General features: G+C 37.5%; 4 protein-coding genes across 4 annotated transcripts in view; 2 read left to right on the forward strand and 2 right to left on the reverse strand.

Moving 5' to 3' along the window:
* Positions 1 to 585, forward strand: part of c1r (complement component 1, r subcomponent) — a 36,323-nt gene extending 35,738 nt beyond the window's left edge. The window contains exon 11 of the mRNA XM_041987025.1: positions 419 to 585. Within this exon, the coding sequence (XP_041842959.1) occupies positions 419 to 516 (98 nt within the window). The 3' untranslated portion in view covers positions 517 to 585. The remainder of the gene's footprint in view (positions 1 to 418) is intronic.
* Positions 586 to 5,912: 5,327 nt separating this feature from the next.
* tapbpl (TAP binding protein like) lies at positions 5,913 to 12,470 on the forward strand. Its single transcript, XM_041988098.1, has 8 exons — positions 5,913 to 6,227; positions 6,672 to 6,884; positions 6,968 to 7,237; positions 7,372 to 7,572; positions 8,441 to 8,608; positions 8,703 to 8,806; positions 10,260 to 10,485; positions 10,883 to 12,470. The coding sequence occupies exons 1-8, from the start codon at positions 6,176 to 6,178 to the stop codon at positions 10,948 to 10,950; spliced, it is 1,302 nt and encodes a 433-aa protein (XP_041844032.1). The 5' UTR covers positions 5,913 to 6,175; the 3' UTR covers positions 10,951 to 12,470.
* A 1,380-nt stretch (positions 12,471 to 13,850) lies between these two features.
* On the reverse strand, positions 13,851 to 18,840 carry LOC121640958 (synaptobrevin-like). Its single transcript, XM_041986781.1, has 5 exons — positions 18,107 to 18,840; positions 16,970 to 17,117; positions 16,533 to 16,691; positions 16,109 to 16,160; positions 13,851 to 15,785 (listed from the first exon to the last, which is right to left on the reverse strand). Coding segments are annotated over exons 1-5 (378 nt in total). The 5' UTR covers positions 18,109 to 18,840; the 3' UTR covers positions 13,851 to 15,768.
* A 2,644-nt stretch (positions 18,841 to 21,484) lies between these two features.
* Positions 21,485 to 24,390, reverse strand: mrpl51 (mitochondrial ribosomal protein L51). Its single transcript, XM_041989262.1, has 4 exons — positions 24,235 to 24,390; positions 23,933 to 24,035; positions 22,158 to 22,265; positions 21,485 to 21,934 (listed from the first exon to the last, which is right to left on the reverse strand). The coding sequence occupies exons 2-4, from the start codon at positions 24,021 to 24,023 to the stop codon at positions 21,738 to 21,740; spliced, it is 396 nt and encodes a 131-aa protein (XP_041845196.1). The 5' UTR covers positions 24,024 to 24,035; positions 24,235 to 24,390; the 3' UTR covers positions 21,485 to 21,737.
* Between the last annotated feature and the right edge of the window lie 3,475 nt (positions 24,391 to 27,865).

Raw genomic sequence — 27,865 nt, forward strand, 5'->3', positions numbered from 1 at the left:
TCCGATCTGGTCGTTCAATGTAATGGCCAACCCAAGAATTTTGCATGACACACAATGAAACCCTTGGGATAATGATGCATGGTGAATGGCCAAAGCAGTACATTCACAACAGTCTAATCCTGCTCTGCATCGCCAGTGGACAGACGGCTGGCAAAATTTCTCAGAGTAAAAATACACTAAATCCCGCAAACAATCTTTTATGCTTTCTGATTGACATAAAAGCTTTATGCTATCATTAGTTTGGAGAGGACTATTATGCATGTATACTGAAGTGTGAAAAAAAGTAAAAACTTTGCCATTGTAGCAGTTATTTGGTCTCAGGAGCTAACCAAAAAATGCAACAGCCCTATCTACACGTTATTTGTTCCCTTTATGATGAAGATTAAATCTGACATGTATGTGCTTATAATCCATTCAGTTTGTGGGCCAGCCAACAGAACACATCTTTGGCTTTCAGAGGATTCATTGGAGGCAGCGACGCTCCAGAACATACCATCCCTTGGCAAGTGTTGCTGAATTCAGAAGGAGAGAGAGGGGGAGGCATGGTCATAGCAGACCGCTGGATTATGACTGCAGCTCACGTGATTGTAAAAAAAGGGGACACAAGTACCAACTCAAACTTTAAAAGTAAGTTGTCTGCTGTAGGTGTTATATGTATTGCCCATATGGTTTACATATGGTTATATGTATTTACTGATTCATTTCTTCTTCTGATGATGACTTGCAGGTGTACATGGGACATACAGATGTTCACAAACTGATAGATTTCCCTGTATACCCTGCTTCAATCCATGTTCACCCTGAATACAAGAATCATGATGGATCCAATTTCAACAACGATATTGCCTTGATCAAATTGCTTGAATCCGATCACATTCAACGCATCTGTAATGCCAGTCTGTTTTGCCATCCAGAATTCTACATATTACACAGACATGATGGGGTGAGGAAACAATTATACCATTTTATACTACTTTAACATTTGTTTTGTTTTGTAATTGACTTCACATTTATATATTCCCACCTGCCACTTCCCCACAAATAGTGAAAATTTTCCACCTTTTAGGGAGAATACTGCCTTTTTCATAGACATGTTTGATCTCTTTTTTGTTTTTTTTTGTTTGTTTTGTTTCCAGCAGGTGTCAGGCTTTTGGCATTACGGACAAGGGGACACATCGTTTACTATCCAATAAACTGAAGTATGTGCAGATTCCAGTGGTGAATCAGGACACTTGCAGTAATTCATTCGCTTTGTTGAAGAGGAAAATGAAAAACATACCAAACCTGACAAATAACATGTTCTGTGCCGGAGTTCCCGAAGGTAGGAATGACTCCTGTCAGGTGACAGTGGAGGTCCCTTCACTGTGAATCAAAATGGACAATTCTGGGCTGCTGGGATTGTGAGCTGGGGGGTAAATTGTGGAATGAAGGGTACATATGGAGTCTATACCAGAGTTGCTAACTACCTGGACTGGATTAACAAGATCATGCAGGAGAACTGAAAATGAAAGTGCTAGAACACAAGATGACAATAAGATTAACAAAACAAAAAAATTTATGCTAAATTCTCATTTAACTTTTCACAAAAAGCTACAAATGAATCTATATTTCCTATATGTCTATTACAGTCTTCTTAAAGTTCTCATATGTGTGTCCTCATAGCCTGTGTATGAGGCCCAAAAATAATAAAAATCTGTCACCTCTTTCACTTGCTTGCTCCACTTTTTTGCAAATGGGTGAGTCTGATATCTTTCCCTTTGTGACAATTTGAAGAGAAGTAACCACTCCACCCGGTAGTGGATACTGCCATTGACCCGACCCCCGGGCTGGCTAAGCCTGCCCTCTAAAATCACAGAAGGGACGCCGGCAAAAGCTGGATCCTCTCCCAGAGAGGGTCGTAGACAGGCACCACTCATGAACATTTAAAGGTTCAGATACAGAAACAGCCTGTTCTCAGTGGAGTTCACATTTGGAATGGTTGAAATTAAGGACCAAGGCTGAATTTGGGGTATTACACTTTGAAAACAATGTTGTTGTCTCTGATACCCATTTGAAATTGTTGAAAAAATGTATAATATGGGACCTTTAAGACTGCTGTTCTTAAAGAAATACCCAGCTAATTGTAAACAACTATATTGTCTTTAAATCTCTGCAAAGCCTTCTCTGTCATGTTTGAATAAAGTCAGTTAATACAGATCCACATGTCTTTTCATGTATATGAAAATGTTAAGATCTGTAATAATATCCACATCAGTAACTCCTGTAGCATTTTGCACTCTTGTGCCTCAGTTATCACCTTTATTTTTACTGGTCTCTCCACGAGACGTCTGCTAATCCTTTGCAAACTTTTGTTTAGCAGAAATTTGACTCTTGTAGTTCTGTTTACCCTTTATAACAGTAGTCAGATCAGTACTGACACATCAGTCCTGCTAGTTGCATTTAGGGTTTTGCCAAAACAAACAGAATACTAGTACAGATTAAAGTCCAGAGAAAGAAATGTGTCACAATCTCAGCAGCATTAATACTTAACTTGAGCATGAAACATTTCTCCAAAAGATGTAAATCACATCCAGGTTATCCAGATATGGTCTTGGCCAGTTTAACCAGTTGCATTATCTGGTGAGTTTAGTAAAGATTTCCAATCTCTATGCTGCATGTAGAGACGTCTCAGATGTTTTTTTTTTTTTGTTTTTTTTTTTTATGTTTTGATTTCACAATCTTTGCATAGCTTGCTATGATAGTAAAGTGTCTCATTATATGTTGATGTTCCTGCTGAAACAACAACTTAGCAGTTGGGTATAGGGCTGGCTCATGGTGTGCACATTTAAACAAAGGAACCATGACTGAATAGCACCAGTTTATTGTTACATGCTGAGACGAATGGGTGACATGGTGCATGATTTTCTCTGAAATAATTAGATGCATAAAAACAAAGTAAATACAAAAACAGATTTCATCACATGTCTGCAATAACAAATGAAAATGAATGCATATCAACCTAGATTATTAATGCTTCCCAGAACTTGGTTTTGCATTGTCTTCAGGGAAAGCATACGATGGTTACACAAACATTTTTAATCATTAATCATTTTAATCAGGAAAAAATAAAGAAAATTAAGAGTATAAGGTTCATTTTTCAACGTACAGAGCCTCCTTTGTTCAAGGGTGGCAGTGGTTTGGAGGAAAAGGCTGTGCAGGCTGCAGGTTTGGTTTTAATAACTACTTAGGTATGTCCTACAAGGTAATAGGTAGTGTGTGGAGAGATGATAAGAAACAACTTATGATTTTACACCTGTATTAAACCTCGATCACAATCGATAAAGTGATCTATTTCTCAAAGTGGCAGCTAAGATTAAAGTTAGAAAATTGATCTTGTTACTTTGTTTCTATTTGTATAAACTTTGGACTTGAACTTTAATTTCAACTGTCTCTGTTTACACACTTTTCCAGGTTTATGTGCATTTCTATTTGCTGGATGTTTTCCATCTCCTAACCTGTTCCATATTGGGAAGTCCAGTCTCTCCCGTATCCCCAGTCTTACCATTCCAATCTGCTGAAACAACGGGAGCTCTGGGTTCTAGATGGTTACCAGATCCAGCAGTCTCTGGATATGAAAGACTCAGCAAGCTGCAATTAGGAATTTCTTACTGTCAGTGACCCATTAAAACCATTCATTAATTAGCTGTCTAGTTGCAAATATAAAATAATAATTTAAAAAAAAACTTTTTTAAACCTGCTAAACAAGTTTATCCTATAAAAAACATTCACAGCAATGCAATGTATGGAAGTCCGGAAGAGAAAAACACATCTGTTATGTCCCTAAGGCAGGTCCATTGGAAGAAGGGAGTAACACAACTCCAGAAGATGCTAATGAGGTAACAGTCTAAAGTTTATGCTTCGACAGGTAAAATACAGAGGGACCAATAGCGTCAGGGAGAGCCAAGGCCAACATAACAAACAGAACACTCTTAACAGAAAAAATAAATAAATAAAGGCCATCTTACCTAACCTAAAACAAAAGAATACAAACCTACTTATGAATAAGAAAAAGAAAACCTTTCTTAGTCTCTCAGTAGGAAAATTTCACAGTACAGGTGTAATAAGCAGAAGCAGGCAGGTGATATAAAAAAGAACACACACGCACACACACACACACACACACACACACACACACACACACACACACACACACACACACACACACACACAATAAGTAATAATATGTCCAGTATATGGTCTAACAGGGTGAGTATGCTCAGTATGTAAATATGTACATAAACATGTATGTATATATATATATATATATATGTAAACACAATATACATGTGTTTATTGTAAAGCCTGTTCTGACCTTTGCTGTACAGTGCATCCATGTTGTGAGTCCAGTCCAGTTTATTGCTTAGGTGAACACCCAGGTACTTATAAGAGTTCACTCTCTCAATGTTCCCTGGTGAAGGGACAGCAGACCGGTGACTGAAAATCTACCACTATCTCCTTGGTTTTTTACCCGCATTGATTAGCAGGTGGTTTTACTGACATCAGTCCACAAAGTTCTGTGTCAGTCCTCTGTACTTCACATCATCATCCTCAGTGATCAGTCCGACAATCGTAGAGTCATCTGAGAACTTCTGCAGAACGCAGCTACTTGTGTTATGTCTGAAGTCTGTAGTGTAGATGGTGAAGAGAAACGGGGCCAAGACTTTCCCTGGGGGACACCTATACTGATATTGTGAGATAGTGCAGAATTCACTCTGTGAGGTGAAGGGTCCCGGCCCTCTCCAGTTTGGCTTTCAGGAGCACTGGCTGCATGGTGTTGAAGGCACTGGAGAAATAAAAAAAAAAAACATGATTCTTACAGTGCTGCCAGGCTTCTCCAGGTGAGCCAGTGCACGGTGTAACAGCAAGACAACCACATCAGCCGGTCGAGTGCCAGGCCAGTAGGCGAACTGCAGTGGATCTGTGGAGGGTCCCACCGTGGAGCAGAGGTGACCCGGGATCAGTCTCAAACTACCCTAACTTCAACATAAACAGTAAAAAATGGCATCCAAGGAAACTTAACTACCTGGGCTGGACCAACAAGACCATGCAAGAGAACTAAAAGTCACAGTTATCAAACACAAGATAAAGAGTTTTATAAGAATAATAATAATAAAATAAAATAAAATAAATAAACAAAACATCAGAATTTAATTTGGCTCTAAATGCTTGTAAGTGTTTCACAAAAATCTATGAAAAGCTAGAAATTTCTTTATTATCATCATTTCATTTTCTCAAATCTAAGGTCCTCTTTCCCTGCTTCTGGTCATTAACTACCACACGTGCTTTTTGTTTTGCAATTAGTCCCTATGTTTCAGGGTGCCCTTTTTATTGCCAGTTCATTGTGTGTGGTAGCTGTGCAGTCAGTCACGCTGTCCTGTTGCTACTAGTGTATTCATTTGACAGTTTCTTGAAGTATTCAGTTCTGTCTTATTTTAATTAAATCTTCATACACCATCCTTCCACCTGTGTGTCCTTAAGTCCACTTTAGTTGCTTCCTGTTGCCATGATCCCTGACAAGTACTTACTGGGTCCGCTCCTTTACTCTCAGCCGGGCGATGACACGAGGAGAAGTGATAACGAGCGGCGGAGGAGTTTGCCATTTAAATGGGGAAGAAAGCGTTTGCCGATGGAAAGCAGCTTTCCAAGAGACATGCAAGTCCTGCAGCTTGAACCTCTCTAGTGGTAATAGCATGTTACTTATTCTACATAAAAATTACGCGGCTCTACTGAACCCCTGTACTGAATAAAGATTGGCCACAGAAGACTATAGGTGCTTGTTTCCATAGTGATATATGACCTTCCCCTTGCTACTCTCTCATTGGACTATCCCTTCTGTCCACTTTCATTTTCGCTGCTCCATTGTTGCATTCTGCGCATGCTCAGGACACTGAGCCTCCGACGCTGCGCGTTTACTTTTATATTATATCAGGATTTGTCTTAAATTTGTCCAGTAAGTAAATGTCACTTATGGAGCAAACATGGGCTTCAGAAAAAGCTCTCGCATAGAAACAGGAGAGCACTAATATGGTGTGTCTATAGCTTTTAAAAACAAAAGTGAAAGTGCTGTAGTGCATTCGTAGCAATTTGATCGTCTCAAACTTGAAATTGACAAAAACACGGAACATCTACAGACATTATGATTATGATCGAGGTAATTTTGTTCGGATACTTCATGACATGCGTCTGTGGTAAGATTATTTATATTGGCATCTTTATAAAGCATGTAATGATGGCCATTAAGCCAAAAGTGACTTTCTGATCAGCCATATTTTTTTTATTAAAAAGAAGTTCCTAATGCTAAGAAGCCTTCTCTTGAAATAAAAGTTAAGCTTTTGTCAATAATTTGACCTACAATACTTTGGAGGTATATAACATTAACAATAATCAGTAAATAATAATTTAAATGTCATTGAAAAATTTTGGAACCGTTTCTTTAGTTTTGCTAATGAAATAGTTTCACATTCAGTTTTTGAAGAATTTACAAAGAATTTGTAACATTTCACTCATAGTCTGCTTCTATGAGCCTAACTGATGGTGTTAAAATAGTTTCAGGATTAAAATAAAAAGCACCTTACTGTAACTCTGTAAATGTCTGCAAGTATGTGTTTTAAAGTTTCTATTTTATTTTTCAGCCGATGGGGTTGCAGATGTAGTACTTTCTTGTACTCTGGTGGAGGAGGGAGTAGGACTTGGTGGAATGGGAGGCGGGGCTCTCTTTACCAGGACACCAGCCACTCTGGTATTTCGAGATGTTGCAGTGGGTCCTGATGAATCACTGGAAACCCTCACTCCGTTTGTCCCACCCTCAGTCCCTGATCCAGACCTCATCCTATTTGAGACTAAAGGTTTCCCTTGCTTTCTTTATGCACAAGCTTTAGTCTTATTTCAGCAAAAACTGTGTTGAGCATATTTTGTTATACTCTGGCAGCGTCTTCACCTGAGATCCCCAATGCAGACGTGTTGCTCCATGCAGACTGCAATGAGCTGGAGGTGATGTGTGAAATAAGTCGCTATTCTCCTCGGGGACTCCAGGAAAGTTCAGATCCAGCCTTTTTTATGGTGTCCCTTGGTGTGGAGAGTCTTCAGTTCAGCACTTCTCTGATTCTGCAGACTTTGACGGTAGAAAAAGATCAATCACACCTGATACAAAACAAACTCAGTCTGCCTCTCAGCCAGTCAGGGACTCTACTGACTAAAGGTGAAATTCAGAGTTTAATATCCCATCTTACAAGAACAATATTAACATTTATTTGATTGTTGTTGTTGTTTTTAACTCATCTTTCCTAATATCTAATACATTATCTTTATTGTCTCTGTCTTTTTGTATTATAGTTATATTCCTGGTGTTTTCCCATATAAATTCTGTATCTGCCCCTCTGAGAGGTGATGTTCTCCTCAACTGTGGCTTCAAGCAGCAGGAGGTCCCACTAGCAGAGGAAGTGGGTGTTGAATGGCGACTGCAGCACAGAGGAAAAGGCTGGAAAGTGCTTGAAATGAAGACAAAGCTGGATGATACAGAAGGACCTGCAGTGGGTGAGTGTTGTCAGCAGTGAACTGTTGCCATCCATCCATCCATCCATCCATCCATCCATCCATCCATCCATCCATCCATCCATTTTCCGCTGCTTATCTGGGATTGGGTTAGTAGCCTTTGCAGAGAAGCCTCTCCCCCCTTCCTTCCTCCTCCTTGGCCACCTCTTCAAGCTTCTCATGGGGAATCCTGAGGTGTTTTCAGGCCACCCGAGAGACTTAGTCCCTCCTGTCTCTTCCCCCGGAGCCTCCTTCTAGTGGGACATGTTCAGAACACCTCATCTGGGAAGCATTCAGGACGCATCACAACCAGATGCTTGAGCCACCTCATTTTAGTCTTCTCTTGATGTGGTGAAACAGCAGCTCTAAGCTGAGCACCGAGTTTGTCACCCGATCTCTAAGGGAGATTCCTGACACCCTGTGGAAGACACTAATTTCAGCTGTGATCTTATTCTTTAAGTCACTACCCACAGCTCAGGACCACGAGTGAGGATGGGAACATAGGTCAACTAGTAAAAATCAAGAACTTCACTCTTTTGGTGCAGCTCTTTTTTCACAATGACAGATCAGTGCAGAGCCCACATTACTACAGATGTCACCTTTCGATAGTCCGCTCTGTGCTGATATTTGGTGAGGTTGTGTATATTATTTTTGTGAATTTCAGTCAGAGGAAGGCTAGTTCGTTTTTATCCCTTAATTGCATTTTTTATTTTATTATACAAACAAAAACTGTAACTTCAGTAAAAAAAAAAAGTATTTCATCCATCAATATAAAGTCAATGTATTCAATCTTAAGGGTCTGATTTGTAAAATACAGGGACATCTAGCAACAAACTACATCTACATTAATGCCTCTGTTATTTTTTATCAGTTCATGGTGAGCGGAAGGGCTCAAGCATGAATGCTGGCCAGGTTGTCAGTGAGGGGAACGTCTCTATGACCCTGAGTGGGCTGAAAGCTATTGATGAAGGCACCTACATCTGTACAGTCAATGTTGGTCATTTCCATGCCCAGCAGGTCATTCAGCTGCTAATTATCCGTAAGTTTCTCTCTAACTTGATTTTTCAATTCTTTATCATCCATCTTGTCTTCCTTTCTTCTCTTAATTCTACTTGTTTTCATCATTTTTCCAGAGCCTCCGCAGGTTTTGCTGTCAGAGGAGAAGTTGGTTTTAAATAAAAAGTCACCCCAGACGTTAAGCTGTCACTGCAACAAATACTATCCACTGGACTGTCAGGTCAGTAACTGTGCTTTATAGACCTTCACAAACATCTGGCATTGCCTTCTTATAGCATAAAATCACTTTTTTTTTGTTTCATTCTCTCTGCTTATGGTAGTTTTTCACCACCCAAATGGAGTTGTTTTCAGTGAAACACACCACTACACCAAATTACTGACAGACACAGATGGACATCAAGGATTTTATATTATGCACACCATAAATAACCTGTACAGTTATTTATGTAAACATATTTGTATTTCTGTTTTCAATCAGCTGATTTTATGCATGTTTTCAAATTTGGATTTAAATAGAGCTCCATGGAAACACTCAGCAAATGTTTATAAATATCAAAATATAGTTAAAATGTCTTTAGGTGTAAAAATCTCAAAGCAAACATGTTTGGCAAATAAGTGATGAGGCACAGATATTACATGACTTACAAATACACACAGGACTGTCAACAGAGCTTCACCCAGAGAATAAAGATGTAATATTAGTTCTTCAAAAACCTAAGTTTTCACTTTGCCAGTTTTGCCATAATTTTAATGACCTCACATTTTTTTCCTTTATTTGAAGTTTGATTGTTTGTCTTTCTTTCTTTTTTTCTTTTTTTTTTAAAATTCTGCTATTTATTTTAACATTTCATTTCTTCTGCAGTTCTGGCTGGAGAAATACTGCCACCTAACGTTTATTATGTGAAACTGCTCCATTATTACCCATTAATAATAGATAAACAGAGGGTAGACAAAAAAAAGGAAAAAAATACATGAATTTCCATTTAAATTAGCAGATTTTCTAAAAATGGTTCTAAAATTGTTTAGATTTAGAACAGCAGCTTCTTTATTTCCTTACTTATTGTTTTCTTTATAAAATCTTTTGTAATTTTCCTTTAGGGATTAATAAAGTATTTAATTTAATTTAATTTCTTTCCCAAAGGTCAACGGGTCACTGCTTTATGGTGACTGGATATTGGAAATTAATTATTTTATTTTGTCACAAAATAAATTTTGACATTTTATACTATATTTTAAAAAAGTTCTGTTTTTGTTGCTCTCCTCAAAAAATGAAATAAAATAAAATAAATAAACAGTTATTGTAAGGATAAAATACTGTATTGTCTAACACCAAGTTTTGTTTTTTTCATGTTTGAAACCATTTGAATGGGTCCATAGCACCGAGTCATTTAGTTGATTCAAAGAGGAGAAAAAAACATGAGGCAGTTTTCCATTCTTATATTTTGAGATTTAGGAAAAGTCTTTCTGAGGATTTTAGGACATTTGAAGGTTTATATACTTTTAATTCAAACATTCATCTGTAGCTTGGATCATTTGCTCATTATATTAGAACAATCTTCTGCATTTGTTAGTGTTCTCTGCTGTTTATCTTGCTCTAAGTAACCACTAAAGATTGCTAGATTAGATAACTGATTAATTCTAGATTAATAAATTTTCTGTCTTCTCTTTTCTAGATGGAGTGGCTTTCCCTTTCACCGACAGACACAGAGCCTGAACTCTTTAAAGATCAGGGCTCCCTGTCTAGCCATCGACAGCATGGAGACGGGACGTACTCTCTGTCGTCTCACCTTACTGTGCCTCCCACTGTCTCCCCAGGCACCAAAATCACTTGCAGGGTGTCCCATCAAGCCCTGGATGCTCCTCTGCACCTCAGTCTGGTGGTAGAAAGTCCTCAACCGGGTATGTGTCTGCAGCCAAAGAGAAACGCCTCTAATCAACTCTTCACAAGAGATATGATTAGTTTGATGTAATCTAAAATCTAAAAAATACAACCTGAGGAAAACTAATTAGCTTCAGGCTTGTCAGAGAGCCATCACAACGCATTTATCATAACTTAATATTAATGTCACTTTAAAGAAGTTTAGCATAAACTTTCTCCTTAAATAAAAAAAATGCGCTTTTCTTTTTATCAGTGAACCACATTAATTTTAGAAACAAAGGGTTTGTGTTTATTTTTCCTGTATTGATATAAAGATTGCTATGACACATTGAAAACTGCATGTTGCATCTCATGTTGCATGGTTGTCAGAAATGTTCACAAACTCATAACTGTCATGTGTTGTTTGTCATTCTGCAGATTCCTATTGGTGGGTCCTGGGTTTCCTGATCATCACTGTACTTTTCTTCTATCAGGTCATGAAATAGGTTAATCTGAAAGCACCTTGACTTGAAACTGAGCCCAGAATTGGTTGATTTTGTCATTGTAGATTTTTAAGTTATTACCAATTACGTTTTAAACTGTTGTGGCCGCCTGCAGAACAGTCACATTTGAGGGGATAGAACAGTGCTAACTATGCTGTACATGACTGCTTTGTACATGTTGTGATGATTGTTTTTGCGCTAGCAAGATTGGAAGTTGTATTTATGTATTTCTGTACTCCATATTAGGCTGATTTCTAGTCTCCAATTCTGTCAACGGTGGGGTAGACTAAGTGGTAATCTTGGGTTTTCTATTACAACATGGCTAATCAAGGTAAGTTAATATGGGAAACTATGCTGTGAACATAGCCTGGTAGGGAGTCATTTTTGTTGTGATTTCGAGACTCAGTGGGTGATGCCTTTCATAGGTTTGGCTAAACCTACACGGAGTTGTGTTAGTTGCACCATAGCCAGTGTTTTGGTACCGACAACGCAGCTTACTATTGCAGGCCTTATCAGAGGATTTCTTAAACCTCCTTTCTGGATTACCTCTAGATCACAAGCTACTTGTCAGCAAAAACAAAAAAAAAAACAAAACAAAAACAAAAAAACTTTTGTCACATGCAAACGAATAACTGAAGTTTCATTACAGTATCTCTACCGAGTTTTCTCAACTTTTGTGGTACACATCGAGCACAATAATTTTCTTATCCCAGTAGAAAAGACCACGTCTTTTTAAATGATCTATCACTTTTGTTAGGGGGAGTTATTTTGCGGAACGAAATTTTCATGTGGTCTCTAATTCCTGTCAAAACTATCCTCTATCACAGAAAATTATACACTTGCGGAAGTCCTACATATATTAACTATATCTAAAATGATTAATAAGTTGTTGGAATTAATAGAAATGTGAACATACTGTATTTAAAACCCTATAATTGGTCTTTAAAGCTTTTGTGCTAATTTGTATTATTTTGCTGTTGTAAAGAAATTAACTGATAAATTTGTTTAACTTTTATGTGTCAACTTAAACATTTTACTGTTAAAACACTGTAAATTAAAATCTTAAACTCCTCAAACTTACCAATTAGAAATTTATTGGAGATGCCAAGATTTTCAAAGCCATCCAAAGTTAAACAGAATTATAGCTGAATGTTTCAAATTATGCACAAAACATCTTTATTATCCCAGTAAGATGGTGTGGTTGTCATGTTTCACATTTCTTGTTTCTTGGTTTACTTATGTTCTTTCATTTTCTGGGTTTATGTGTCATGTTCTTTGTTTTTTAGTTTCTGCTCATTCGTTCGTCTGGTCTTATTTGTCCCTTCACCTCACATGTGCCTCATTAACCCTTCAGTGTATTTCAGGCATTGGTTTCAGTTCCTCCTTGCCAGTCCATTGTTTGTTTGTTGTCAGTTAGTGTTGTTGGTTTCCCCGTTTTCCTGTCCATGCCTTGTTAAAGTTTGGCCACCGGAGTCTTTTTGTTTTGTAAGTTTTAGTTTTGTTATTAAAATCTTTTACCTGCACTGGTCTGCCTTGTCTGCCTGCACTTGGGTCCTCACGTCCACGGCAACATGACAGTGGTAGAGCCAAAACTCTTGACTTTAATAGATGTAATAGTGTGAATATCAAGTAACCTCAATGAAAGGTTGCTATTAGAGGACATACAAATTGTGGAACTGGAGGATTTTTTTCAACCTTAGCAGACACAGGGCAAAATTGCTTGTTTTGGTATTTGTTTTTTTTTTTTTTTGTTTTGTTTGTTTTTTCCTACTTTTTTGTGATATTTATATTTTTACTCATAATTTACCTTTTGATAAAGTATTTTGTAACTTACCAACATTGGTTATGGTAGAAATATTTGGACATTTTGTACTTTACAGTGGGGGTTAAAAATGATTGAATATAACAAAAATGATCATACTACTACATAAAATCCTAAATAAAAGTTTAAAATACTATTAATATACTAAATATATTTTCTTTCCCATTTATTTAGTTAAGAAATGACCCAATATTAGAGGACGGTGTGATTTATTATAACATGTTTTACTCTTTCATACTTTGATTGGAAACAACATCCAGAATAAGCATTTTATTCCTGTTTCAAAGGGTCTTGTTATGGCCTATTTGAATGTCTGCAGCTTCAGAAATAAGGTAAATAAACCTAATTATCTGATTACTGAAAACACCATTCATGTATTGGCCGTATCGGAGACCCACCTGGATGCTTCGGTTCTGGACATTAAGATTTGCATTTATGGCTATTATATTTTTTAGAAGGGACAGGAACAAAAATGAGAGTGGCGTAGCATTATATATCAAAAATAACCTTCAATACTGTCATCAGAGTTCATGCCACATAGTTTAGAATCTGCCCTTACAGTAATGACAGATAACTGGCTCGAGGAAATGGATAACTCAAAGATGACTGGTGCAGTATTATTTGATTTTAATGCAGCTTTCGATGTCATAGATCACGACATCATTAGTAAAATAAAATGGTTTCCACACACAAAATGCATGCTTTTAAGGTCTGCTTAAAAATGGCGTATCTGTAATGAACAGGGTATATCTCTACAACCACAGGGTTTGTTTAAATACTTTTGAAATCATAGTAAAGGGAACACTTGTGAGACTTGTTAAGATTGATAGATATTAGTATATGTGCTACTGGTAAAGAGTAAATGAAGATGGCACACAGCACAAATGAAAATAGAAAGGTAAATATAGAAATTGAATTTATGCCTTTGGTTTCAGACTTTTTTTTCTTTTATAAGATGTTAATGAAAATCAGAATATTTTTACTGCAGTGGGAAAACTTTTCACTTTCACTGACTAAATTATTGAAAGTGTTTTCTGACAACTGAATGATTCCCAAAATAATCAAAAGGGTCAGGAAGCAGTTCAGTTTATGATTTCTTTATTGGCATCAGCAAACGTGGTAAACATGCAATTGGTTTTGCAAATCTATTTGCATCTCTTAATGTTTTTTTTTATCCAGGTCACAAAACGTATTCTATTATCTCACTTAGTAATTACCTGATAATATTGTTGCACAATATCATTAGATAATTTTGGCTTAGCGCTACAGTACATAAATGCACTTTGCAGGGTTGTTCAAATTTTCAGTTTTATCTTTCAAAATCAGTCCAAAGAAAGTTAAATGAGCTCCACCAGCCCTCCCAACACCTGAATGAATCTCAGGAGCATAAACTGACAGATGTGCACGTGTTCTACTATAATGACACTACATATTATTTCAAATGTTGACAATAGTTGTTTGCAGTCTTTTTTTCTCTCAGAAGCAAGTGGCAAACTTGTGAGCATTGTTGCATTGCATATTGCATAAGCAGTAAGTATCTGATCAGAAAGATATTATACACAGGTCCTTGAACCACTAACTAAAGAAAATGTACAATCGGCAGTAAGATTTAGAAATGGCAGACACAGGTCACACAAATAGGCAAAACTATGAACACTGTTTGCCATGCAGGTAAGAAACAAACACCTCAAACTGGCCGTTATGGTACTGCAGGTGACGGATGAGCCTGTATTTTATGTGAGTCAGCAGGGGATGGGATGGCCAGGTGGCTCGTCCTTGCTCCCATTTTCCTGCACTCTGAAAATCAGATCAACTTAAACAACAAACATGTTGACTCAACAGCTCTCAAAACAAGTTTGTTTGAAACGTGGCGCAACACATTCATCTGTCCATGGCTGTAAATCTGTCCAAATCAGAGTGTTGAGACTTTCCTCTTGGGCTTTACACTCAGTTGATGCATACAGTAGATTGTCTGTTAGTTGCTGAATTGTGTGTTTGTCTGGCTGTTTACATATTGCTATGCCAATGAGTATAATGTCATCATTTTTTCCGCCTGTGGTACAAAAACCCAGGTAAAAATGAAATATATTTACAAGATTATTTTACTGATAACTGATCATCAGTTATGCATTAGGTTTCACTTATTCATGGGGAAATTGTTGCAATACTCCAGCCATCTTTCCCTGAATTCCCTCCTCCTTTCTCAAACTCTTACACAGCCCTTTTCTTCTTCTTTTTTTTTCTTTTTCTTTTTTTTCTTTTTGGATTTCTCCTTTCTTGTCAAGTGAGAGAAAGTTAAACAGGAAATGGGGGGGAAATAATACTGGTAAAAGCCTATCAGGTAAACGTGGAAAAAGCTATTAGCTACAGTGCTTTGGATCACAATTACACATACAACAAAAATGATCATAACCTTAATCTAACATGTATTAGTAAGTAGCAATGATAGAAGCAGTAATGACAAAGAGTGTGTGTTAGTTAGGCATGTCAGTATCAATTTACAAATGTAGGTCTCTCAAAAATGGTAATTTGAACAAGCTTTGGCGTATTTATAGTAGAAAGACTACAAACTCTTGTTCAGTCGCTATCAACACATTCCACCCCTTATCTCAGGTGGGCTTAGCCCCATGTCCTCACATTTCATCTGGAATTTCTCTCTCCCTCCTGCTTCTTTATTTCTTCTTCCATCAGCCTGCCAGCTGCAGCCTTCAATAATTCATGAAGTGCACAGACAGGAGAAAGTGGGTGAGACCTCATGGAGAAACAGATGAAGAAAGCAGCAAGAAGAAAGGGGGGAAGGTGATAAAGGGAGCAGAGACGCCTACGAAAACTACCGTCATGTTTAAGTGCAAGATGGTTTGATGGAAGACTGTGTGAAAAGGGAGGAGAGGGCTGATAAAAGGGGAGGAGTGGCATTTGGGTTTTTTTTCTTTTTGTTTTTTTCTCTTCCCTCTTATATCATCTTCAAGTCCATGTCCATCTGTAATGATGGGCGGAGCTCAGTGGAAGAAGTACACTGCAAATGAAGGAGAAAGTGCAAGTCATTACTTTCATGCATCTGGAAAAATAAGTAGAGAACACACTAAGCTATTCTTGTTGTGTAGGAATGAGGTGTCATACATGTTGTGTTAGTGTGTCATAAGAACCATAGCTTCATCTTAATTATGTGTTTAAAACAGTAAAATATCAATATAAATAACGTGACTCATTCACATTATCCTTGTTACCACAACCTGCAAATGATTAAACATAAAAATGGGATCAAAGCCAGTTTCTAATGCTCATTCCTTAACCTATATATGTTTTAATTTAATTGAGATAAAGCCTGAATCTACTTACAGAATATTATTCCAACCACAATGACTCCAATAATACCCATCATGATCATCATCTGAGGAAAGAAAACAGAAATGTATCTTCTCTCAATCAGAACAGAAACTAACTTGAATGACAAACCAAAACAGTGAATGTTAGGCTGTTTGCCTTTCTTGTAGTTTAGTTATATAATCACGTTAATATTTCAGTGTTTGTAGTGAAACCTCTCCAACAGCAGCCTCCTTCTCCCCTTTATGCCCTGAAACACCACTGCAGGCTCCCACAGCAGCTCATTAACAGATATATGTCGTCTTAATGCATTATTCTTGAACTTTTCCTCTGTGCAGCACACCGCTTACTAACAGACATATGCTTCATTGTAACTCAGCTAGCTTTATTAGTTTCTCTGTTAACAATCTGTGTAATGGACCCACACTAATGTGCCCACCTTGCAGTTCTTCCACCAGTACTTGTTTTTTAGCTTGGCTGCACAGCTTTCAAACTGAGAGGCTCCAGCCTGGAGAGCGTCTGCTCTGTCATCCAGCTCTGAAAGCTTCTGGTCCCTTTCCAAAACCTTGTCCACATTCACCCGCATGATATCCACCACCTAGAAACAACAATGAGATGGCATTTGGCATCAGTGTTAAAGGGAGAGGGTGACCAGAATGACCAATGAGAATTACATTATAATTAATTAGCAAACAACAAATTTGGTTTATTTCACATCAAGAACTTTTATATAAACTGTCCAGGCCTTAAAAGCATTGCATATATTGTATAACTCTGGGTAATATATAACTTGGCTTTGACACAGATGTTTCACATTGCATTGCATGTCATGTCAAATTCCAGCCCAGAATCTCAATTTTGCTTGTTCCAGCTCACCTCCTCAACCTGGGCCTGCTGCTGTTGTAGCCGGCGGTTGCTGCTGGTATTGGGTGGGGCGGGAGGTGCGCCTGCTGGGGCTCCATCTGCACCGGGAGCACCTGGAGCACCTGGAGGTCCAGCTGGTGGGGCAGCATCTGGGGCAGACCTGATTAAAAAAATAAATAAATAAATAAGAGAGAAGAAGGAAAATTAATCAAGAAAACAACAAGAGAATATTTTATTCTGTAATAACAAATGAATGTTTTCATTTTTAAGATCTGACACAGTGTGTGTGCATGTGTGTGTGCCTTCATGTTTTAACCCTGGTAAGTAGCTACGTGGCATCACTATTAAAAACTATAAATTAAGCTTCATGCAATGACAAATGCAAGAAAATTAAAGGAGGCAATAACATAATAAACGAATGAGTGATGTGAAGAATGAGTGCATTGAAAGAAGTGATATAGGCAACTGATGTGGAATAATAAACTGTCCAGGAAGAAACCAGCTGAATCATGGAAGAAGGGACTTGGGTGATGAAGAAAAATAGGAGGCAGAAGTTCTTATGAAGGATAATCAAGTTGGGTTGGGTGGTAGTGAGAAAAAAATGGAAGACCCCAAAGAAGTAGTTGATCCAGCAGGGGGGAGATGAAGGTATACAACTATATAAGCTTTGCAGAGCTGGTAGTTGCTTGAAAATGTATGAAATTAACTGATTTCAGACAAACATTTTAATAATTTTGCTGCAGAATCATCGTTATATTCAACAACATTCCTCAGCTGATGACTCAAACCTTTTGGGCCAAAACATGCAGTTTGTTTGTTTGTTTGTTTGTTTCTTTTTAAAATTAGGTTTGTGATGTAAAAATCGCCTTAAAAAACTAAGTTTAACTCCACTGAAAGCTTTAGCGGGACATCTGTCAATCTCTGAATGTATAATTTAATATAGCCGTGGGGGAAAATTTCACTTGCGTCAGCAAAACCCGTCAAGCGAAAACATTTCAGCTCAATTTCAGATCCCCATAGAGGGAAAACAAACAAATAAATAAAAATAAATAGATCTATATATTTTTTCCAGTCCAACTTATTAAATATTGTATGTTGTTTTTGTTTAAAAAAAAAGAGCGCAACAGAAAAAGCCGCATTAATACTCACATCTTCTATGCAGCTGTTTGAACTGACTCACGGACAGCGAAGGAGGGGTGGCTGTAAGGCAGGGGAGGGAGGGTCTGAAGTACAGCGCGAAATAAAAAAAAGAAAGAGGGAGAACAAGATCTCAAGGATAAAAAAAGATGCAAATTTCTAGGCACTCGTCCAAAATGGTAAAAGTCACTAATTTTAATCAGCAAAAAGGTTTAAGAAAGTAAGGGCGGAGGGTCTTCTTGGTGCAGTAGAGCAGCTCTTCTAGCGATGCATGTATACTGCAAGTCGTCAGCAAAGTACCGCAATACAGAACCACATAGGTCGGGCAATAACTCACTATGTGGCTGGTAAGGACAACAGGAAGTGACGGAGCTCAGGAGAAAAGTACTTCAGAATTATAATCCATTAAAGAGATATCCACGGATGTTTAAATTCCAGCAGGGCTGCATCCAGCTCCTCCAAGTGATGCTGAGCGTTTAGAGCTGCTTCTGGATGCTCACTGAGACGCAGAGCTGATTGGGTGGTTGGGTAGTCGCCTCTTCTGAAAGCTTCCAACAAATTCAAGCAATTTCAAAATTAGTAGGAAAAAAAGTGCAGTCATGAGAGAAATCTGCTGTCTGTCTTAGATTTCTGTCTCTCCTCTCTCTCTCTCTCGCTCCCTCCCTGTGTCTTTTGTGAGAAGTGCGGTAGTTCCGTGCAAAGTGTTACGGCACTGTAGGTAACTGCAATAATGCGTCTCTCCTCCTGCCTTGGACTCGTAACGACAGTGCGGCACCCCCTCCCTCATTCTCTCCCCTCCCATCCCCTCTCCTCCCCTCCCCTCCTCTGTCTCCCCTTACACTTTGCAGTGCTGCAGCTCTCCGTGTCGGATAGGGCGGCGGGACGACACTGCGGTACGGTGGAGGCCTACAGAGTGTTGACTCAACTGTTTCCTCTCTGGCATGGGATTCTCCAAGTTCCCTCTTCCTGCTTCTGTATCACATTTCCCTTTGCAATATCCCTTGTTTACTATCTAGTGGAGTCATTTTTTTGAGTCTTCAACATCTGCACTGTTTCCATTTTGATTAAACTCGTGCACAGACATGATGAGAAATAATTATGTCAGCAATTTAGAATAAAGTAAAGAGTTCAAGACTGAATGATAAACAGGCTACTACTCTGAAACATGATGCTCCAACCTGAAGTATGGTTATCTTGTTTGCATTGTTTTTGAGCTGTTTATAATGATGTAGCCTACTTTTCTTGTCACATTGTTAAATAAATAAATCACAAATTTGTCAATATATCCTTTGTTTGTTGATTGTTCTTTCAGACTTTCTCTGCTTAAGGTGATCTGAGGACACGCTTGACTGGCTTACAGTCAGCACTGACCTCAGCCCCATTACACACCTCTGAGATTTACTGGACCAAATCAGAGAATGACTGAATTAATCTCAATTGACAACACAAAACAACTGAACTGTGGAGGCTTGGACAACAGGTGCTCTCAGAATGACATGGGAAGAATATTGAGGTCAAGACAATAGGCTACCTTAAACATTTTTCTCCCTTCTATAGAAACAACTGTCTATGCCAGGAAAATGAAGTCCACATGGATGGCAGGACACATGATTTTGTAGAAGGTTGCCAAGAACATCAGACTGCCTCTGCCAGTTTGCCCTCGTGTCAACCTGCTGCTCTTTTGCTCACATAATTTCACACACACACACTTGATCAAGATGGTGTCTTCAGCTTTACTTCTAATTGTATACAGCTTCTAGTCACTCACTGTTTTCTCATGCATGGAAACATTGAAAGTGTTGCCCAATTATTTTAATCCAGTAATTCAATCAATCAATCAATCAATCAATCAATCAATCAATCAATCAATCAATCAATCAATCAATCAATCAATCAATCAATCAAGCAAGTAAGCTAGCTTCAGGCCCTTGTTGCCTTCTTGAGTTCAAAACTCTTGTCACAGATGTGTTGATGGGAGGTACAAGACCATGTAGTTGCTTTGCTGCATAACTTTTGACCTGGTAAAAAATCCGGGTGGCGTGGCCCAGCAAGGTATAGATCCTCAGCCAAGTTGAGTTCATGTCGAGGTGTCCTTGGGCAGGACACCAAACCCCTAATTGCTCCTGATGGGTCGTGGTTGAGCGCCTTGCATGGCAGCTTCTGAGTGAAGGTAATGTTTTACCCTAGGTGAACCTCATATTAAAAAAATGCACATATTGCTGTTTTATACTTGAAATTGCAGCAGCAACAACTGAGGAGTCAGTGTTTTACCCTTCATCAGGTTTTCGTATTAAACTGATGTACTTTAAAAGTGTATTGAAAATATTAAACATAAAACCTTGTGAAATATCATGACAAAAATATGATACAGTGTGATCATCACAAAGACATCACATGTCTGTGAATAGGTTAATAATTCATTGAATAAAAAATAGCTCCAACAAAAACAAATTTAAAAGCTCAAATCAGGCTAGCGGTCTCCTTTTGCTTAAACTGACACATTACTGCCACCAAGTGGTGGGAAGCTGTATTGCAACTGGGCTTCTCGTGGTAAAATATCTCATGTTGATGCACCTGCTGGTAGATTTGACTTGCAAGTGCAGCCAATAACTGCATTAAACATTTATTTGGCTTTTTCTTTACCTTTTTGAATAACCAACCCTGACAATAAATAATTGTTATATCTTACAGGATACAAGTTATCTCATGTGAAACATGTTAACAAATTAAACTAAATAGTTTGATTTATAGACAATTTTTCCAATATCTGTAGCTCCAGTACTGCAGACCCAGATCCCATTTTAACACAAGTGTGGTCATCTTTTTCTAAGTTCATATGAATTTCTCTACTTTCTTCAATCTAATGATGTTCTTTAACCTGAAGGACAACATGGGATGTTTTTATCAACCATTTAATTATACCCATCACATTCAAGATGGTTGACATGCTGCCTATGTATACCAAACTACTTGACAAGTGCCACTTAAACAACATAAACTGCATTAATCAGTTACACTGTCAGCCTGTTTTTCAACGTGTTTGTGTCAATAGCTCAGGAATTACATTAAATCATTCACAGCATGTTTGTGTTTTCTTGCCTTATAGAGTGCAGCCACAATACAAGCTGATGCTGCAATTTATGGTTTGAAAAAGGTCACAAAGAACTAATGGATTCAAGATCACACTTTGGGATGAACTCATCTGCTCCCACCTTAATAAATTCTCTCCCTTTCAGGCCTCAAACATTTTAAGTCTATACTAATGTCTAACTGATCTCAATAAAGCTGAGCAACTTATTGATGTGTGGGATCAACAGAAACTCAACAAGACTCAAAATAAAAAATACATTATTAATCCTTTTCCTCACACTCATGATTAGAGAGAATGAATAACAAAGTGGCCTTTTTTATTTCATGGTTTTGATGTATTTTCAGGTTATTTTAACATATTTTGGGTTCATTAGGAAAATCTGCTGTTTCTGAATCCAAAAACAACAAATAAGTACATAAAGCCTGAAACACAAATACTGTCTTCATCTTTTATTAACAAAATGTACAGTGACAGAATGAAATCACACCACTAAACAAAGCGACAGTCCTTATATGCAGGTCTGATGCATTGGCTGATATGCTCTGACCAGCATTAGCGTTGTTTGCCGTAGCGGTTGAGGCGTCTGTAGAGGAAGCGGATCCTCTTCTCCAAATTGTGTCTGTCCAGAGTCATCATTCTGTCTCCGACCATCTTCTTTTTCCTAATCGCACGCTGAAGTTCATTACCTTTAAAAGCTTTCAGCCAGCAGGGGGCTATGATTAGGTCTTTGGGATGAGCTTTAAAGTCCCCTGCAGAAACACATACAACACAAGAGATAGTTTGAACCAGGAGATTGTTCATAAGTTTAAGAAAAACAATGACTGACTCATTCTTTTTCTGGACAAATCATTTCCAGTAACTCAGATTAGGACTCGAGTTCTTTTGTCTCCAATTTCCAAAATAAACAGAAAAATGCATCACTTTAACCTTTGCAGTTTAATTTCATACAGACAAAAACCAGGGAATACTTACCCAGGATGCCGATGTTATCATAAACTCCAAACATGCTTCTCTTCTCAGTCCATCTGTCCACCTGTTTAGGTTGAGGAATTGCATGCATCCTAATCTGGTGGCATGTACCTTAAAAAAACCAAAACTTAATAATAAGTACCGACTACCAAAGTATATTTTACACAAGCATTACATTTAGTGCTGCAAAGATTTGCAGATGGATTTGCTGGTCCACATAAATAGGCATTCTTTAAAGCGCGTAAGTCATATGGGTGAATTTTTCAAGAAAATAAATATTAATTTCTTAATTTCTGCAACTTGAGTCATAAAAATCTTCAAGATTCGAAATACAATGCTCATAAAAATAAGGGAACATTTAAACAACACATCTTAGAACTTCATGAATTAAATATTTCAGTTAAAAATCTTGATTCATTACATAGTGGAATGTGTTCAGGACAAAATAACATAAGAATGTTCAATGGAAATCAAAATCATTAACCTCTGGATGCCTGGATTCAGAATCACACTCAAAATAAAAGTGGAAATTCCTCAAGACCATTCAAAATGAGGTTCAGTAGTGTGTGTGGCCTCCATGTGCATGTATGCGCTCTCTACAATGTCTGGGTATGCTCCTTAAAAGACAAAGGAGCTTTTCCTCTGAGAATCAGTCAACTCCTGGACAGTCTGGTGATGGTGGCTGGAATGAGACATGATGTCCCTGAGGTGCTCGATTGGATTCAGGTCTGGTGAACAGGCAGGCCGGTCCATAGCGTCATGCAGGAACTGCTCACACACTCCAGCCACATGAAGCCAAACACTGTCATGCATCAGAAAGAACCCAGGTCCCACTACATCAGCATATGGCCTGACAATGGATCTGAGGATCTCATCCCAGTACCAATTGCTAGTCAGGGTACCTCTAGCTAGCACATGAAGGTCTGTGCGACCCTCCAAGGATACGCCTCCTCAGACAAATAAATAAAGTTTACACAACAGAGGATGCTTCTGAGAAATTTAATGTTCATGACGTTTCGGGTGCCTGCCCTTCTTCAGACATGAAGTGAAACTGGAGACACATCTCCATATATGCAACTACAAGGGGTCACCTGACGCAATCAGGTGATGAACTACAGGTGTAAAAATATTTTTTAAAAAAAACTAATTTTAAATATCTGCAGAGAGATGTAAAAAAAAATTGATGTCAAAATATATATATCCTCCTGATCAAATAAAGTTAGCTGCGCCATGAATAAACTGAATGATCAGGTTTGTTTTTTTTCCCCTTGATGGCACAGGCATATTCCAAGATAGCAATGCTGGGATTCATTGGGCTCAAATCTTAAAAGACTGGTTCAGGGAGCATGAAACATTACTGGCACCCTTAGATTGGCCACCTCGGAGTCCAGTCCTTAACTCTACTGAGAGGCTTTGGGATGTTTTGAAGAAGACTTAACCAGCTGTTCAAATCTCCCATTAACAATAATGACAAAAAATTAATGTAAACCTGAAAAGAAACGAATACAATGACATTACATAGGCTAAAGAAAACAATGCAATGGTAAATGGGTGCACTTAGCAATGATATTTCTGATTTTATTTATTGATTCTTATTTATGTTATTTTTGGTTTGTTTGTTTGTCTTTTTTGAGAGAGTATATGCATTCCAGTTAAAAGTCATAGTCATTCATAACAACATGTAAACAAAGCAAGACGGTAACTAGTAACACCTGTACAGGCTTTAACACGTGTCTGGTTTAGGCAACACTGTTAGTGAAACCAGTACGAGGTCTCACCTGTAGAAATGGTCCTGGCTGTGTGCAGCAGAGTCCCAGCAGACTGACACAAGGACGCTCCAGCTCTCAGCAAACCTCCCAGTACAGACATGCCCGCAGTTTCCTGCCATAAGGCAATGACATATTATTTATATAAAATATAGATGAGATGTTTGACACCTGCTAGCAGTGTGATTACCTCACTAACCTTTCACTTTATCACCACAACATTAGCAGCACTAGCTTACTTAACGAGCTTTACATTGACCCTTAGCTTTAGCCTCAGCTAGCACATAGCATTAAATCAGTGTTGTGACGTTTACCTGTTTCCACTTGTAATGACAAACTTTTACCAGTTGCGTTTTTGTCAAAATGGTAAGGAATTAATAATTTGGTAAATGTAACACATAAATTTGTGCTTTATTGACGCTTTGACATGCTCTCAGCGGCTGCTTCCATCTTACTCGCATCCCACAATGCAACGCGAAAAAAGAAACTTGTTTTACGGCACATTTTCTTTTTAAAGTTCACCCAGCAGAGGGTGATATCAATACCGATACCTGAAGCTTTCATTCATAGTGAACTTCACATTTCTTGTCGACTGAAACCAGCAGAAGTCTAAATTTAATCAAATTTGTTGATTTCTTAAATTCCTCTTTCAGCTGAGTAGGCTGGATGGCAGTAGCCTACATGATTCTAAAGTAAATACAAATATGAACTGTTGTCAAATTTTGTACTTTAAACCAAAAACAAACAACAAAAAAAAAAAAAAACAAAAAAAAAAAAACATTTTCTTTTAAATGTATTAAAATATTTTTACTGCAAATGATATATATTCCTCTAATCAAAAGTGTGTTATGTATTTTACAACATGCATGCTGTTCTCTTAAGTTTTTGTTGCTGTTGTTCACAGGCCTGAAAGATTAAGTCATGCTGTTTATTTCCCATTTGTAATATAACCTAAACACTCCAGAAAACATTTACATAATTTAATCAGAAAATAAAATCTAAGTTATTAAAAATAAATTTAGTGCATTGAAATGAGAAATATTCCTTGATATGATGAAAAATGTATTTGGTCTTTAGATTTAGTCAAATCAAGTTGCGCTTTCAAAGGTATGCTGGCATAAATGTCCACCAGTTTGCTTTATTCTTTCTGGAGTTTAAGATTTTACTGCAACCTATTGTGATTTTTCTAATCTGGCTATTTTATTAATTCATCTTAGAGGTGGACAATCTCTTGCTGGCTTTGAGGAGACATGTTACACCCCAAACAACTTTCATAACATTTACAGTCATTTAGCAGACACTTTTATCCAAAGTAGCATTAAGGGTCTTGCCTAAGGACCCAACTGGACAGTGTTAATATTCGTCCCCTGTGGGAATCAAACTCTGGTCAACTGCATGGGAGACAGATGCTCTCTTTGGAATTTATCCCAGGGTGACCTGGGAGAGACAGGGTACACACTCCAATCTTGTAGCTACTTGAGAATCGCCAATTAAAGATACAAGTCTTTGGACTGTGAGAGAAAACTGGAAGGTGAGCATACTAATCACCCTAGCCTCTGGACTACAAATATTTAAAATGTTTTTAAAATATCATACCTCAAAAACCAGAGATACATCAAGGTTTCAGTATAAATACATCAAAATTCACCTTTGCATATGTGGTGTTCTGATGTCCACTATTGTGGACATACAATGTCATAAGAACATTTACTCTAAAAGGCTATTTTAATTACCTCCAAAACAAATAGCTAACTTAAAAAAAGGGTAATATTGTGTTCCTTATGTGTTTTTCTACTAGAGGCTATAAAGTCCAGCCAAGAATAAAGAAGTTCCTTGCGGTGGTTGATCACTACCCCATCAAACCACCCAAAATTCCCAATGTACAAATTTTCTGTTTCTATATTAAACTTCTGTAAATTTCATAACACATGAAGTTCAAGATGGTACATTTCTTTGAAAATGTACCATTTCTTTTTTTTTGTAGTCTCTGTAACTTAATGTGCTTTACAACAGGCTGAACGTTCCTGTTTACTCACTCATAGAAAATGATCCCCTACATTCATTTCATGTGAGCGTTAGAAGTGTGTGTGGTCATTTGTTTATTTTTTGTTAGAAATGTACCAAATTTAATAACAAATGTCTAAAGGAATAACGAAAGAGGAAGAAAAGGAAAGTGCCAATATGAAAGACACCCCTTGTAGTCAGTCTTTAGTTAAATTTATTTTAATTATGTTGTCAGCTAAACTCATTTGCTAGCAGAGTAATTATTCCCCTTTCTTGTCCTACAAAAGACTAATTCCTCCCACTCAGCAAAGTCCTTGCCTTGTCTTTCGTGCACTGCTCTTGACTTTTCTCGTAAGATTTTGAATGATGTTGCCTGAGAGCGTCATGACAAAATCCCCAGTCCTGCTTGAGATGATACATGTTAGATTTTTAATGTGTTTATAAAGATTATCCTGGTGAAGAAAGCTATCCAATTTGATATCATCATCATTATCATCATGATGTTTTTTGCGTTTATCAGTGAAATATTTTAATTGCAATGCAAGTTTGAAAAATAAAAAATTTGCCAGTGATCTTAAAGCGATTTAACTGGAAAAGTTTTTTTTACATTAAATTTAACATTTACCATTTTTCTCTTTAAACCATTCTGTTTAAATTTCACCAAAGTCCTTTTCAACCCTAAAATGCATTTGATTTGTGTAGATGTTCATTTGCAGACATGTAATGCTAAATTTTGTGATCACAAAAAGCTGAAGAAGCATCTGATAAATCTTTCTAGAGGTATTTTGTCATCTCTCTAAAAATCTTGCTAGTTGACTTTTTATGCTCCTGTTAAGTGCCATTTTCTAATTTCATCACAATCTAAGGAAAGAAGTTGAAAACGCTTTGCTATTCGGATGTTAAGCATGCTCCAAGTGGCTGCTTCAAGATGCTTGTGAACGCAGGTTTTTATTCTATAGTTTGGGGAGTCAAAATTTTGCTATGCTTTATAATCTCTGATTAGTTTTGATCAGAATCGCAGTTAAACCAGTAGTTGGACTAAAAACATAAAAATCTGCATTCATTAAGCTTTTTTTTCTGCCTCTGTATGCACACACCCAAATGTACACTATGACAGATGTGTGTACTTTCAGTCTTACTGTTGCAAAGAGTTGGATGGAATATTCTGTCATTTTCAAAGAAGTAAACACAGCAAATCAGGCCGTCTTGAATATTTCATTCTTGCTAATGTGTCTGTCAGTGTGTGGAAATTTAACCAAAACAAAACATTATTAAACATTAGATTCCATTCACCCTCAGCACCCTGCAGCAGTGTGCAAAGAAGGCTTGTGCTGTTACTGTAAGCTCCTTAAATGTGTGCACACTTAACTGAGTGTCTGACTTAATGTTATGTAAGTGCAAACCTCTGGCAGAGGTAAAGCATAAAAAAACAGTGAAGTAAATGAAAGTGCAAAATAAATATCTGGAAATCAACTTTTTTTTTTTTTTTTTTTTCTTTTTTGTTGTTGTTGTTGTTGTTTTTTTTTGTTGAAGTGATAAAGAAATTACAAGGAAGCTTTTCTCATCAAATAGCAAGCTCAGTGCTCACAGACGCAAATCATCTGCGTATGCAGATCTGAGCTTGAGCGCTCATAAAATGCTGACAAGAAAACACATAGAAATTTCTCAGTGGAGCAGCAATTTATCTACTTCCTCTGCCAGTAAAACTCAGTGGAACATATAGCATCACCTACTTATGTAAAATACTGTGATACAATCATATCAGTAATTGAAATTAAACCACATTAGTGTTTAGAATAATCCAGTGAGCATTTACTCTTTGAAAAAGATGAATAATGAAGTTAGTTTAGAAGATAAAGTTGGTGTGGGATAAAATAAAAGATTATACCATGAGAATGCTAAAGAGGAACAAACTACTCATCTGATGAACTTCTAAAGAAA

This window comes from Melanotaenia boesemani, chromosome 6 (assembly GCF_017639745.1).
Source record: "Melanotaenia boesemani isolate fMelBoe1 chromosome 6, fMelBoe1.pri, whole genome shotgun sequence".
NCBI lineage: Eukaryota > Metazoa > Chordata > Actinopteri > Atheriniformes > Melanotaeniidae > Melanotaenia > Melanotaenia boesemani.